General features: G+C 39.2%; 1 protein-coding gene across 15 annotated transcripts in view; it reads left to right on the top strand.

Annotated features, from left to right (window-relative positions):
• Positions 1-15,944, top strand: part of Mia2 (MIA SH3 domain ER export factor 2) — a 70,886-nt gene that overhangs the window by 29,352 nt on the left and 25,590 nt on the right. For 7 of the 15 annotated variants that reach the window (XM_075948364.1, XM_075948361.1, XM_075948374.1 and 4 more), the window contains 7 exons: positions 836-904; positions 2,489-2,515; positions 3,010-3,120; positions 6,613-6,684; positions 8,067-8,171; positions 12,527-12,649; positions 14,496-14,616. In XM_075948364.1, the coding sequence (XP_075804479.1) occupies positions 836-904; positions 2,489-2,515; positions 3,010-3,120; positions 6,613-6,684; positions 8,067-8,171; positions 12,527-12,649; positions 14,496-14,616 (628 nt within the window). The remainder of the gene's footprint in view (positions 1-835; positions 905-2,488; positions 2,516-3,009; positions 3,121-6,612; positions 6,685-8,066; positions 8,172-12,526; positions 12,650-14,495; positions 14,617-15,944) is intronic. The other 8 variants (XM_075948366.1, XM_075948363.1, XM_075948373.1 and 5 more) reach the window with 2 other exon arrangements.

Below are 15,944 nucleotides of genomic sequence, written 5' to 3'. Positions count from 1 at the left end.
TTCAGTGTCAAGGGTAAATTCCACATGATTACATTTCTAATCTCTTTGAGATCAGTGTTAAGTTCCATTTGTTAGAAATATATTGAGAATTTTGCAGTAGTTGTTTCCAGACACATTGACCTATTTTCTTGTGTTGTCTTTGTCTTGCTTAGTTATCAAGATGATACTTTTTGAAATTTTGAGGAAAGCACAGGCTCCTGTCCTAAAGCTCATCTGACTTAGCAGGTCCTGAAGTATATACATTGTTTCTTCATGGCTTCTAATTCTGAAGTCCTTACCTAGTTCTCTGCCTGTGTGAGTCTCTTACTGGAAAGGGAAATGCACACTGGGTTTGCCTGTCTGCAGGGCTCTCTCCTCCCATTCTCTTTACTGTTTGAATAGTTCTCAGAGGCCTTCAGACAGATTCTGTCCTTTGCTGTGTTGTCTAGCTGTTGTTCAGCAGGAAGCTTGATTCAAAAACAACATAGTCTTCAGTTTAATCACCCCCTTAAAGATTTGCCAAATCTTGTGATGTTTTATATTTTATTATTCTTAGTTTTTTATTCCTTGTTGATTATTTTGTCTTTTAAAGATTTTATCTTCCTTGCTTGCTTTGTTTGTCCTCTGGTGTAAACATGTGTTAGTTTGTTTGGGGTGACAGAGCTCTCACTTCTTTGGGTGCTCATTAGCACACACTTGCTATTAGAGTTTCCACCCCCAGCAGACTTTGGGCAGCTTTGCTCCAAGAGAATTTTACATGTGTGGAGATAGATTGTTTGCCTTTTAGGCGTCTATTTAGATACACTTTGAGATAAAGTTTGTAGTTTTTACTCACATGTTGCCTTGTTTCATTCAGTATGAAGGCTTAGAGTCATCTTTAAAGGAGGCCAACTTTGACAAGAAGTCAGAAGTACACAGTTTGGAGGTAAAAAAAAAAAAACAAGCAAACAACCCAAAAAGTATGATTTAAAAGCTAGGGAAAAGATTCTAATTAAATAACAAACTTTAAAAATATGTTATCTTCTCAAAAATAATTATTTCAGAGAAATAGGAAATGGCGTATCTGGATCTTAAAAGTTATAGAAAAAACAGAAACAGAACATTTGTAGGTGGCATAAAACATTTGAAAACAAAACAATTCGAGCTCTTATTATTAACTTGTTTTGAAGGATACATAACCAGTTTATCAGAATCTATAGATTTATAGAAAGAAATCCTTTATTCTATATTCCTAAGAATGCATTGAAGAGACCATCCATTCCTTTTTTTGACATAGTTTGCTCCAGGAAAGAGACATAGAACTCTTTCACAAATTCAAGCATAATAGGAGACAAGTAAGTTGTGACCATATTACTTTTTTTTCTTACCTTGTTAGCAGGCATTAACTAGAATTAGACCAGAGGTTTGCATGTAAATAGTGGCATGGTGGCACATGTTTAATCCCTGTCTACAGAGCAGTCCCTGTTTACACACTTCGTCATGGCCACTTTCAGTCCGGAACATGATGTCACTGAATGGGGAGTTTGAGAGACACACAGTTAACTCTCCTGTTTTAGAGGATGCAAGGATTCCTCTTCTCAGACAGATTAGGATATGATGGAGTGCCTTGATACTATTACAGATGGAAGGGTTGTGAAAAGTGAGTCATGAGCCTCGGTGGTAGAAGCAGCCTGCCCCTGCTGCTGATGAAATAGGAAATAGACATTGTGTCTTTGTGTTCAGTCTGGTGTGACAGTGTCATCATCTGTCCTCACGGCAAGTCTGTGTCTTATGATTTAGAATGCCCTTGTAGTATCCACAAGAAGTTTAGACGCCAAATAAATCCTTAATTTTTTTTTCTTTGTTACCTGTGAATAGCCTCAGGAACTCTTTGTAGGTTTATTCAACGAGCATCGAGAACCTTTTGTTCTCTGTATTGTTTGCCTCTATTATTATCATAAATGCTACCCCAGTAGGGATTTATTTGTTTCTGTGAATGAAAGGGTATGCTTATCATCCCGGCACTTGGAGGGCTAATGTTGGAGGATTGCCAAGTCTGTCTCAAAAAACAAACATGCACAAAATCAAAGCAAATGCCACAAAACAAAGCACATAGTTTTAGAAGCTGCTTGGTATTCACGGTAACAGAAAAGTTGTTACTGGGTAACAAAGAAATATTTATTCAGACCAATCTAATATTGGTATTACAGGTAATATAAACATACAGGTTTATTATGACAATAAATATGAGTTGAGATACAGTCACATTAACTACCTTAGAAAATTATCTGCTAATTGTAGTAATTGTAAACATTTGTAAGGACAGTAGTCGTAGTTGGACACAGACTATAATGAAATACAAGTTTTACAAAGCTTTGCAGAGAGTTGACTTTGCAGGTAAAAATCAAACCAACAGAGTAATCTTGATTCAAGCCAGAAGTCCGGTCATGAGGTAGTCAGATTTGGGGAGATACAGGTAAACAGGTGTGGACTACTGTAACACATTGTACTTTTGTCTTCTTTTAACAAGTTTGTTGAAGGATCACAAATATCAGAGGTATGTTAATTATAGTATTTAAAAATCAAAAGCGAATCTAATAATTAACCACTTTAAATTAAAACTATTATAAAAATATGTCATTCAATGGAAAATATGATGCAATCTTGATTTACATTTTTTTTATATTAAATCGAACTTGTCCTTTTCCCCTGTAACATGCTTTTTAACATGCTTAAGAACTGTTGACAAGCTGTGCTCGGTGGATTTTCTTTAGTCTTCTGTCTTTGTAAATAAAAGTTTTATTGGAATGTAGCCATATTAATTCCTTCATGGGTAGTCTTTGTTTCTCATGCTTAGCTGCTGGGAGCCTGAAATACTTACACTCTTTATAGAAATTGCTGGCAACTGCTTGACCTGCTGCTATTTTAATATTAGCGAAATGAACAAATGTATAAAATGTTTATAAATTTGTTTGATTATACTCATTTGATTTTTTTACCCTAACTAAAAATTTGTATGTCTAGCTTATTAAAATTAGCTTTCTATTTTAGGCAACTTGTGAAAATCTAGAAAAATCCAAATCTGAACTTGAAGATGAAATACTCCTTCTAGAGAAGGAGCTAGAAGAAGAGAGAGCTAAACATTGTGAACAAGATGAGTTGGTGAGTCTTGTGTATTCTAAGAAAATTATGAATTTTACATATTAATACTTTTGATTAAATATTGAATAAATACTGATACTGATTAAAAGATTACATGTAAGCCAACCATAGTGGCACAAGCTTGTAATCCTAGCACTTGGGAGGACAAGTCAGGAGTTCTAGGCTAGCCTTGCCTGCACAGGGAGAAGAGACACTATCTTAAAAAATGTAAATAAATGAAAATAAATAAATAAATAAAATTCCCAAACCAACCAACCAAATAATAAATCTAAACAAAGGAAAAAAAAAACAAAACAAAAAACTCAGGCACATGAAAAATATAATGTAGAAGACCATGAGAACAAAAATTTCCAGATCTAATCTTTCACTTTTCAGATGTGATCAGAGGTCTTTTTTGCATATTCTTTTTTCCTTGTTGAGACAGTCTTGGTTTATAGCCCAGTCTGTATAACTGTGTAATGGAGACTGGCCTCAAATTCCTCATCTTCCTGCTTGTGCCTCTTAAGAGCTGGGATTGCAAGTGTGTTCCCCAACACTTGGTGCTCTCATACATTTACATTTACAAAGAAAATTTCCATATTTCCATATTTGCTGTGGAAGTAACATAAATAATATAACTTGAATAATCATTTCTAGTGAAGGATCTATATGCTGTGAATATGTTTTATTACCATTGGTTAATAAAGAAGCTGCTTTGGGCCTGTGAAGGGGCAGAATATAGCCAGGAAATATGAATATAGATAGATAGATAGATAGATAGATAGATAGATAGATAGATAGATGGATGGATGGATGGATGGATGGATGGATAGATAGATAGATAGATAGATAGATAGAGAAAAAGAGAGAGAGTAGGTGGAGTCAAGGAGATGCCATGTAGCTGCCTAAGGAGAAAGATGCCCTGGAACTTTACCAGTAAACCATGAGCCTTGAGGTAATATACAAAATAATAGGAATGGGTTAATTTAAGATGAAAGAGTTAGTTAATAAGAAGCCTAAGCTATTGGCCAAATAGTGTTGTAATTAATGTAGTTTCTGTGTGATTATTTCGGGACTGGGAGGCAAAGAAACAAATGAGCAATCTCCCACTACAAAATGGCACACCATCATGGGCCAGCTACATCCACATAAAACCTGAGAGAGCTTGGAATGAATTCTAGACACACACACACACACACACACACACACAGAGTTAAACATGGCTTCATGGTAGCAGCATTTTCTCAGGCGGGCTCTTTGCTAGAGGCACGATTCCTTTAAGAGAGGTCTTCCTGACTCAGCATTAGCAGCAAAAAAACTGCGTGACTTCATTAAGAAATGGCTTCCTGGTTCATGCTGGTGCTGGTGGCACAAATAGCTCTGGCTCTTTGGGAAGATCCTGCACTTAAATGGGTTCTTTTTTTTTTTTTTTTTTTTTTTTTTTTTTTTTTTTTTTTTTTTTTTTTTTTTTGGTTTTTCGAGACAGGGTTTCTCTGTGGCTTTGGAGCCTGTCCTGGAACTAGCTCTGTAGACCAGGCTGGTCTCGAACTCACAGAGATCCGCCTGCCTCTGCCTCCCAAGTGCTGGGATTAAAGGCGTGCGCCACCATCGCCCGGCTTAAATGGGTTCTTTGAGCAGTGTGTTACAAATTGCTTAATGGAAACATAGACCCTCTGTGTCCCTGGAGCTATGGGGGTTGGAGGGAGAGAATGATTTGCAGAGCTTGCAGTATAACTACTTCTGCCATGTTGGACTCGGTGGAGTAAGCAGACAGGGCCATGGAGTTGGCCGTAGCCATGCCTGCTTAGCATTTAAACCGAAAAAAGCGCTTCTGGTCAGAAAATGATTACAGATATTCAATAAAGACAGATTCAGATGAAAAAGAACTCTGAACGTGTCTTAGTGTGTTTAAAAAGATGTATGTAGGCTTGAGAGAGAGAGAAAAAAGTATAGACAGTAAAAAATGTGGTTTGATGGACCAAGACCCCTGAAAGGTCTCCCTGAAACCCCCTAAATACTTTGCCCAACAAAAAGCAGGTTGGAAAGAACTATGCCCATATTCCCAAATGTTGTTTATAAATGTTGTTTTCATTAAAAGGGGGTTATGATATAGAGATGAATACTTTGTATTGGTATGGATCATGGTCTCTTGATACAAATATAAGGTCAATTTTGTTATATGCATATTTCTGCTCTTGATTAAGGTATTGTTTTTGTGAAGCTCATTTAAAAATGTAATATATAATTAAGTACAGGTTAATAGATAGTCATCTATCATAGTCAAGCTTGTAGTCATGTTAGTGGTTTTTTAGAGGTACAAAGATATATTTCAGATGGATAGGTATTCTTCAAACCTTTCAAAGACGTACAGAATATGGCATTTTAAATGTTTTAATTACTTAGACTTTTTTCAACTATAAGACATACCTGTTCCTGGCAGCACCAATCTACTTCAAGAGGATGATGGGTATTGGAGAGGCTCCTTATATAGAGAGTTTGTTAGCTATTTGGGCAAGAGACCGCTCTTGCCTGTACTGCTTTATGGCATGCTGTGTAAGCTGGACATGTAGGGCCCACAGAAAAATGACTGCTGAACTTGCCTTGCTTCATGAAAGAACTGCCAGGCATTTTTTGTAGGACATAGAAGAAAGCATCTGATTAACTTTGTCCTTACAAGGCAAAACAGATATTCAAATTTCCTGCTTCATGGGAAAGTCTGCCAGGTACTCTGGGCCTGCAGGCTGAAAATGGATGCCCCAATGTTACAGAAGAACTTTGGGTGACTGTCCAGGCAGTGAGATGTCTCTGTCAATTCTAGAGTTTTATTAGAAGTTGCTTATAATGCACTTCTTGTTAATAGGTAATATATCTTCTGGGGTCTTTGATGGAATTGAAGAATAGATAGTTATAATTAGTTTTCCTTAGTTATGATTAAAGGTAGATATAAATGTTGTAACTATATAATTCTTGCTTGATACCTGTTTTGTTATATGTAATTTTACTGTGTTAAAGTTAAAATCTTCCTTTTTATTTAGACAGAAAGGGAGAAGTGATGTGGAATTCCCCTCTATATGCTGTGAATATGTTTTATTATTATTGGTTACTAAAGAATCTGCTTTGGGCCTATGGCAGGGCAGAAGATAGCCAGACGGGAAATGTGAATGGATATATGTATATTTAACTTAAAAATATTATTAGGAATATTATAACGTTTTTTTAATTTAAAGTCTGGCATAAAGAAAATCTTGATGTGTGTGAGATTATTTGAAATATGAATTTGTGGGTTTATCTTGAACCTGAAAAGTACTATGATACATTGAATTTGAAAAGGCGTACTATTGTCATGTAATTTGTAAAATCCTTGTGAGCACATTATAAGCAAGTTGGCAAGTCCTCTTCATCTGGCCTCTCACTTTTATTGATAATAAGTTAACAATATACCTAACTAATACATGTTGTCTCCGAGCTAAAGGGACTTATTAAATACTTATTGACTGATAACTGTCTTTCCAGATGGCTGATATTTCAAAAAGGATAGAGTCTCTAGAAGATGAATCAAAATCTCTTAAATTACAAGTGGCTGAAGTAAGTTAAGTTGAATTACTTTAATTGGTCTGTCACTTTTGAAGAACATTTATGTTTTCATGTTATTTCTATTATTAGGTGTATTAGTGTTCTTTCGAGGAATAGAACTAACAGGGTGACATCTATAGATCCTCCCTCCTTCCCTCCCTCCCTCCCTCTCTCCCTCCTTCCCTCTTTAAGGGGGATTTATTAGAGTGGCTTATAGGCTTGTGGTCCAGCTAGTCCAGCAATGGCAGTCTACCAACAACGAGTCCAAGAGACCAGTAGTTGCTCAGTCTGTGAGGCTAGATGTCTCATGAGATACTCAGTATACACCAGAGTCCCAAAGAAGTAGGCTCTGTTGCCAGTGAAGAAATGGACTTGCCAGCAAGAGTAAGGAGAAGCAGGCAAAGAGCAAAAGCTTCCTCTTTCCATGTCCTTTAGATAGTCTGCTACCAGAAAAATGTGGATCTGGATTAAAGGTGGGTCTTTTTTTTCAAATGATTTAATTAAGAAAAATTACTCACAGTTTGCTTCAATTTTATTTAATTCCATATATAGATGATTACCAAGAATAGTCACACATTAGGTAATAATATATTACGTTAGTATTTGAAATATAGGGAATCTTAAATATGCATTTGTTTTAACTTGAGTTATTTTTAATGAAATTTATTTTTCCCTGGGTAGATTTAAACTATGGCTGTAGCTGAGCATTCTTGAGGTTGTGTGTATATATGTAACAATAGTAAACAGAGTTGCCTCCTACAGTCTAATGTTTAGACAAAGAGTAAGTAGTGTGGGATCTTTCTGGAATAAGTACTTGGGCACTAGTAAGCGTGGAAGAGAAGAGATGTCATCAGTGGATGAAGTCAGGACAGCTCCTGTAAGGCTTTCATTCTGGGTTCGGTTTGTATTCTAAAACCACAAAGTGGTCAGGCAAGCAGGCAAGATTTTTCCAATGCTGACATGGCAGCCAGCAGGTTGCTTAAGGCAACAACCGTTGTTGTTTCTCCGGGTCATTCTGTACCAGGTAGCAGGTAAAGCCGTGGCTTGGCAAATAGGCAGTACAAGTGGTACTTTAAATCATTAAATAAACCTATAAGTCAGTAGCTAGTAATTGTTGATTTCTGTCTTTCCTATTTCAGTAATTAACAAAACTGTCCGCATAGTACACGGAAGGTTCAATAATTTGCTCAGAGTCACATGGCAAATGAGTGGTGGGGTAGGGTGGGGCCCTGGATCGTGGTTTGTTTGTTGTGTCAAAGTAGTGTTGGTTCTGCCTTTGCTGCTTTTAACAGTGGCCTGTTTGGGCCTTTGCTTAAATTTTATGTCCTGAGGAGAATACATAAACATGAAACTTTCTGTTAAATTGTTATAAACTGTATATTTCTTTTACTTAGGTGAAAACTACCTTTAAAGTATTTGAAATCAATGAAGAACGACTTAAGGGAGCAATAAAAGAGGCCTTGATTGAAAAATCTGAACTTGAGGAAGGCCAGAAGCAGGTTTGTAGTCTGTAGAGACCTAGATCTGAATTTAGCTTTCGAAGCTCTGGGTGCCTGGAGCCGTGCGATGAATGAGCAGGCTTTTGAGAGCAGCAGTCCCCTGCGTACTTCTGTCTCCCGAGGGTCTAAGTGTCTTTCCCTCTCTCTTCTCCCATGGGAGAGATAAGCCAAGGCGGTCAGCCTTCTGACGTTCACTGGAGACAGGGGATAGACCACTCAGCGGAGAAAGCATTCCAGTCGGGGGCCCCCAGGAAGAAGGCGTGCTGGGGGCACGGAAGATGGAAATGTAGTTTTCAGTCTCATCCTCCTCTCACATAGGCACCTGCATGTATATGACCTCCCTTTTGTCTCCCAATACAATTTTTGGCATGAAAATTCTATATGTCTTCCTGCCCTGTTTCCTCCTCTCTCTTCCCTGCCTTCCGTTCCCTCCCTTCCTTCTTTTCCACAGTGTGTGTGTGCGCACGTGCATGTGTGTGTTTCGTGTGAGAGTTGAAGTGCGCACAGGTCATGGCTTGGTGTTGGTCCTTAACGTCACTGTTTGAGATAAGACTGTCTTTTTTCATTGTGTATGACCGCGTAGGTAGTCTTTGTAGCATGATTAATAAAAACCCAGAGACAGAAATTGGGGTTCAGCCTGAAGGTCAGAAAAGCAAAACAGCCAGCTGCTGGCTCTTACCTCTACCTCAGTCTGAAATGATGATTCTGCCTTCAGGAATCTCAGAATGAGACTGTGTGAGACCTGTTTTATATTCCTCTCTAGTGCTGGGATTAAAAGTGTGTATCACTACCACCCAGTTTTTATGGCAAACTAGCATGGTTTGCTGGGATTAAAGATGTGTGTCACCACTGCCTGATTTGGTTAATTTGTTCATTTAAGATTCTAGTATTATTATTATTTTATTTATATTTTTGGAGAAAGTCGTCTAGTGTAGTTCAGGGTGTCCTGGAAGGCACTCTGTGGTACTGTCTGCTAACTGCTGGGATTATAGGTATGTGTCACTATGCCTGCTGCCACCTCTTTCTCTTCCTTCTCTTCTATTTTATTATTTTTAATTATGTGTGTGTGTGTGTGTTGGGTGTGAATGTGTGCATACATGTGCAGGTGCCTTTAGAGGCCAGAGGTTTCAGATCTCCCACAGACCTCGAATTACAGGCAGTTATAAGCCAACCGAGAAGTGTAAAGGGAACCAAACTCAAGTCCTGCACAAGAACAGTGGGCACTCTTAACCACTGAGCATCTCCCTTCCTTCGTTTTCTTCTGGAAGCCATTTTTCTTGGGAACTTAGATTCTCTTGGTGCAATAAGAATGTGTTCTGTGGGGCAATGGTGGTGTACATCTTTGATCTGAGCCCAGCTCTTAGGCAGATCTCTGAGAATTTGAGGCCAGCCTGGTCTACACAGAGAAACCCTGTCTCAAAACAACAAGGGGGACAAAAGGGGGAAAGAGAAAGGAAGAAAAGAACCTGTTCCATATTTCTATTGGGCTTCTGATCCCGAGGCTTCATTTCACTCAGCTGCCAAGGATTCTGGTTTCCTCATCTTAAGCGTTCTATTTCCTGTATCAAAGACTTGTTCTTTTGTGGTTCATTATTTTGATTAACTTTCTGATAACGAGGTACAGGAGGTAATTTTAAAAGGAGGTTGCATAGCTGAAAATGTCTTGTTGTTTTTCATTTTTTAAAAAAATTTGTTATTTTAATTATGTGTCTGTATGTGTATGCATATGTGGTCATGATTAAGGTGCCCGCAGGCCAGGAGAGGGTGTTGAATCCTCTGGAGTGGGAGTTGTAAGTGGCTGTGACCAGCTTGATGGGGTGTTGGGAGCTGAAGTCAGGACCTTGGAGAAACTGCATGGTATTAACCACTGAGCAGTTCTCCAGCTCCTCGTCCTCTTTCATGTTTCTGCTGTTTGGACACTCATTTGCTCCACATTTTTGTTTGCTTGTTTTTTGAGACAAGGTTTGTCTGTGTAATAGTCCTGGCTGTTCTGAACTCACAGTGTAGCCCAGGCTGGCCTCAAACCTGGAGTTCTGTCTGCGTTTTTTTAAACTAAAATCTTGACGTTGCTGCATTGTCTTCTCTTTCCTCCTTCTGAGGACTTGAGACTGGCGTGCTGGGTGGCTTCTTCACAAGCTGTTGATGCCTGTCTGTGGTCTTCAGCGCTCTGAGATGACATGCTGATGGGCCACACTGTGTTTCTTTCATCGGTTGGGCACTCGTTCTAGAAACACCTCTTGATTCTGTGGGTTACTAGAATTATTTTATGTATTCATTGTGATCATTTAAATTTTTTATTGATTGATTTGTGGATGTGTGTGTGATTGTGTTAATGTGTGCATGTGGATACATATATGTAACTGTGTGTAGACCAGAGGACTTCTTGACATTGTCAGGAATGGATTCCTTTTTTTTTTTTTTGAGACAAAGTCTCTCTATGTAACCTTAGCTACCCTGGAACTCCCTATGCAGATCAGACTGAGTTCCCCCTGCCTCTGCCTCCCGAGCACTGAGATGAAAGGTGTGTGCTACTGTGCTCTGCTGGGTTCCATCCTGTTGAGCTGCCCTCAAGTGGTTGACCTACTTTCATAACATTTCTGCCACTACTACACCAGTAGACATATCTTGTCAGGCAGGCTGTTATTGTAGCTTGCGTGGCTCACAGGTCGGTGACATTGGTGTTCCCTTTTTTCCCCCGGCAGCATGCACAGCACTGTCCAGCACTATTGAAGGTAGCCAGTAGGGATGGAACATCCAGCTAGATGTATGCATAAAGTGACAGAACTAAAATGAGTATGTGCATGGTTAGAAGACAGGACAGCAGGGAGGGAGGAGGGACGGGAGCCATGTATGTGTGTGTTCCTATGTGTTGGTATGTGCATACATGTGCAGGCAGCCATGACAGCTAGAAGAGGACATTAGACCCTCTGGGATTCTAGGCAGCTGTGAACCGTGCAGGTGCAGGGGATCAAGCATGGGCGCTCTTAACTACTCACTATTTGTCCAGGCCCCAGTTCTTCTCTTTGTTCTACTTATCGCTGTTGTTACTGCTTCAAATCTTGAGCCTTTCTGGATTGTGTCAAATCGTCTTATTTTCTACTTTCCAACTGGCTTAGGTTTCTTCAGTCTATTGTTTGTGAACAGTAGACACAGTTGTGTCTCTTCTGTTTCTCTAATTTTCTTTTCCTCATCTCTCTCCTTTTTTGGGGTGGGGGGTTGATGCCTTTTCCTTTTACAATTTTGTTATGCCATCTTAGATTTCAGAGAATGTGATAGTGACAATGCCTTTTGTAAATTTCTCATGCTATAATCAAAAGTACCTCCCCTCCATGTAGCCCAGGCTAGACTGGAACTCACAGTGCATTTCAGGCTGGGGTTATCTGTTCCAGATTAATAGTATTCTTGAGTGTTACCTATCTTCAGATAGCCCTGAGTAAAGCAGCATGGTGACTAAAAATATATCATTAAGGTGAGTGAGCTCTGGCTTATTATATGGAATACAAAGATAGAATTGACTAAAAATATATCATTAAGGTGAGTGAGCTCTGGCTTATTATATGGAATACAAAGATAGAATTGACTAAAAATATATCATTAAGGTGAGTGAGCTCTGGCTTATTATATGGAATACAAAGATAGAATTGACTAAAAATATATCATTAAGGTGAGTGAGCTCTGGCTTATTATATGGAATACAAAGATAGAATTGACTAAAAATATATCATTAAGGTGAGTGAGCTCTGGCTTATTATATGGAATACAAAGATAGAATTGACTAAAAATATATCATTAAGGTGAGTGAGCTCTGGCTTATTATATGGAATACAAAGATAGAATTGACTAAAAATATATCATTAAGGTGAGTGAGCTCTGGCTTATTATATGGAATACAAAGATAGAATTGACTAAAAATATATCATTAAGATGAGTGAGCTCTGGCTTATTATATGGAATGCAAAGGTAGAATTGACTAAAAATATATCATTAAGGTGAGTGAGCTCTGGCTTATTATATGGAATGCAAAGGTAGAATTGACTAAAAATATATCATTAAGGTAAGTGAGCTCTGGCATATTATATGGAATGCAAAGATAGAATTGACTAGACTTTCAGATAAGTGTGTGTCAGAAACCTTGTACTTGATTAAAAAATGACCTTTTAAATCAGTTGGAGAATATTTGTTACTCCATAGTCTCCTGTTTTAAAAGTTCTTTACAAAAGGGAGCCACATCTGACTTCCTTTTTAAGTAGCAGCCCTGCCTTCGTAGTATCATTTAATGATACATCTAAACATTTAAATAAATGTATCTAAACATTGTGTTGTCTCTCACATCCTCGTTATTGTTTTCATATCAGCTTTTACAGGAAGCTGAAGCAATGAAAGAACAAATGAATGAACTCGATAACCAGAAAGTAACACTCGAGGAATCCAAAGTACAGGAAGAGCAAGTTCTCAGTGAAAAAGAAAATCAGATCAAGGTACTGGCTCTTTGGTTTTAGTGGCTACTTGGCCACAGTTTTATACTTATTGGAAATTCAAATACTGTTAAAGCTCTTATTGCTGCTGTGTCTTTTGTCACATCCATTCTTGAAGATACACAGGTTTGTGATATGTGTGCTAACACTCCATGTCTTTCTCCTCCGGGATTTTAGCCTGGTATTTATCAAGAAATAAAGACAGAAAATGATTTTTACCTCTTCTTGTTATGCCGACATCTGCTACTGTTGGTTAAGAAAACGCTGAAAAATTGTAGTTTATATGTATTGACTGAATATTCTTACTATCTCTACTAAGTTTGTGTTACTTATTTCGTTGATAAAAAAAGCTTTTTAAAAAATTGAAACTCAGGATGGGGTGGTGACATCACTGGGTAAGTCATGAGTTTCATAAGCCCGATGATGTGAGTTCAGATCCCCAGAATCCTAGAAACTGGATAAATAGCATAGTGTAGACACGATGCCAGTGGAGGAAGAGGCTTGAGGGCCAGCTAGTCTGGCTTGCATAGTGGTGAAAGACCTGACCCCCAAAGGTTGTCTTCTGACCTCTGTAGGTTTGTTGTGGCATGTGTCATCTCTCCAGCCAGAAATGTTAATTTTTTTACTTATTTGTGTGTGCCCGTGTGTAGGTGTGTGCATGTGAATGCAGTGCCCAAGTTGTCTGTGATCTGTTTTAGATTTTCTCTCTCAGAGATTTAATACCACACAACTTTTACCCCTGTATGTTATGACCACTCCTACTTTAAAAAAAGAAAACCTTAATTTTTTTTTAACTTTTGAATTTCTGTATCTGTATGTATGTCAGTTGTGAGTGTCACATGTGTGAAGGACATGTGTGTGGATGTCCAGAGACATCCGTAGAGGCCATTGGATCTCCCAGAGTTAGAGCCATTAGATGCGGTTGTGAGCTGCCTGATGTGGGTGCTGCGAAATGAGTTTTGATCCTCTAGCAGAGTAACAAGTTCCTAACTGCTGAGTCATCTCTCTGGTTCAACTCTTACTTATTAAGACATGTAAGAAATGTCATAAGAAACTATTTTAGGGGCTCAGGAGGTGGTCTAGTGGGTTAGTGCACTTGAAATGGAAGCATAAGGACCTGGGTTTGAATTCTAAGCACATGCTTAAAAGGAGAGCATGGTTGTAAGCCCAGCACTGGGGACAGAGACTGGGTCCCAGAGCTTCTGAACCTCCCCTCCTCTCCTCTCCCCTCCCCTCCCCTCCCCTCCCCTCCCCTCCTCTCCCCTCCCCTCCCCTCCTCTTCTCTCCTCTCCTCTCCTTTCTTTTGAATGCAAGGTATTCCATGAGGTAGTCCTGGCTTACCAGAACTCACTTTGTAGAGTAGGAGGGCACAGAGATCTGCCTGCCTCTGCCTTTTAAATGCAGGAATTAAAGATGTTGTACTATGCTCAGCAAGTTTTGCTTTTTATTTTTTAAGGTTTAATAGTAAATTAATGTTGCAGTTTCACAAATAACTATTTACATATCTTAATGGCAGGTTGCAAATTAGAACACATGAGAAATTTATGTGGGTTGATTTAAAATTTCTTTATTATATTTTAAAACTTATTTGTGTATGTATGTATAGGGCATGTGCACGCCAGGATGTGTGTATGGAGCTCAGAGGACCGCTTATGGGAGGCAAGTCTCTGTCTACCATGTGGGTCCTGGAGTTCAAACTGAGGTCATCAGGTTTAGTGGCAGATACCTTTACCTGCCGAGCCCTCGTTGACCTGGGATTGCATTTTAAACTACTGCTAAGTTCTAAATTCTAAGGTTATTAGCATCAGTCACTACTTTCTTTCTGTTTTCCCCTTTTGCTCAATGTCAGTCACTGATGGAGAACCTGGTAAAGATGAAACTCTGGACTGCTGTCCTTGGAGAAAATGCAGCACGTGATGGTAATCTCAGTTTGGAAGTGAAGAATGACCTAGAAAATGCTGCGCACTCAGGTAAGGTGGCTGGCGCCTTGCGTCCTCTTCATTCCACGTGTGAGCCGTGCTCCTCGTTCACTTGTACTTGGCACATTTTGTCTCCATCCGCCCGAAATGCCGTGCACTCCACCACCGCATATAGCTGGACTCTCCTTAGATCTCCCTTCACCTCTTCTCCTTTGTCCCGTGTGTCATACGTCTCTCATTACAACACTTAGACTTGGATCATAACCACTCTGGTGCCTATCTTTATTGCTATCACGTGGGTGTCAGAATAGCTGTAATTGCTGGTTATATTGTGGCAGTCACAAAACTAAGGTTCATCTAGCTATTTACTGTATTTTCAAACCAATTCCTTTGACTCATTAAAATTTAATTTGAAAAGAGTACAGAATAAAATTAAAAACATTAAAAATAATCCCAGAATGTCGCATGTACCCTAGGCTTAATTCATTTCAGCAGTAATTCCTTTGTTTGCTTGTTTTTTGTTTTTTTTCAAGATAGGGTTTCTCTGTATAGTCCTGGCTGTCCCAGAACTCACTCTATACACCATTCTGGCCTTGAACTCCCTCTATAGATCCTGCTGTCCTCAAACTCAGAGATCTGCCTGCCTTTGCTTCCCAAGTGCCATTAAAAGTGTGTGCACCAGGGCTGGAGAGTTGGTTCAGCGGTTAAGAGCACTGGCTGCTCTTCCAGAGGTCCTGAGTTCAATTCCCAGCAACCATATGGTGGCTCACAACCATCTTCAATGAGATCTTGTGCCCCCTTCTGGCCTGCCTGTCTACCTGCAGGCAGAATACTGTATACATAATAAATAATTTAAAAAAAAAAAAAAAGTGTGTGCACCACTGCCCAGCTGCCATGGTGATTCTTTGAACTTTGTGTCCCCTGTCTCTGCTCCCTGACCTGTTGTATGATGAGGAGACTTCTCAACTCACAGACATAGTTTTCAAGTTGTCTAGTGGGAACCTAAAACTGTAGGTGGTGCTGAGTGAACCCCGTCTGTGTACTGTGCCCTTTCCTGGTCTCATGTACTTTTAGAAGTTTATTACTTAGCCACAGTAATAGGATACTTATTGCAGTATACTGTTAGGAAGTGATGGGACAGATTGTATGACTGAGATGACTGAGTAATGAACAGATTGAGGGTGGGTCGCTTCTCAGGCAGGAAGCAGCAGGACAGTGGGAGATGGCCTTATGCCACTGAGGATCACAGGCAATATAGAACTTAGGAATTGTGTGTTTTAAAGTTGTGATGAAGAGATGTAGGATCCATGGGACAAAGAAAGAGGCAGCTACAACTCTGAAGAGGTGAAGAAAGATCTACTGGAAAGTCCAGCTGTATG

This window comes from Microtus pennsylvanicus, chromosome 14 (genome assembly GCF_037038515.1).
Source record: "Microtus pennsylvanicus isolate mMicPen1 chromosome 14, mMicPen1.hap1, whole genome shotgun sequence".
NCBI classification, from domain to species: Eukaryota; Metazoa; Chordata; class Mammalia; order Rodentia; family Cricetidae; genus Microtus; species Microtus pennsylvanicus.
The sequence above is the reverse complement of the archived record's forward strand: the minus strand, read 5'-3'. Positions and strand labels throughout refer to the sequence as shown.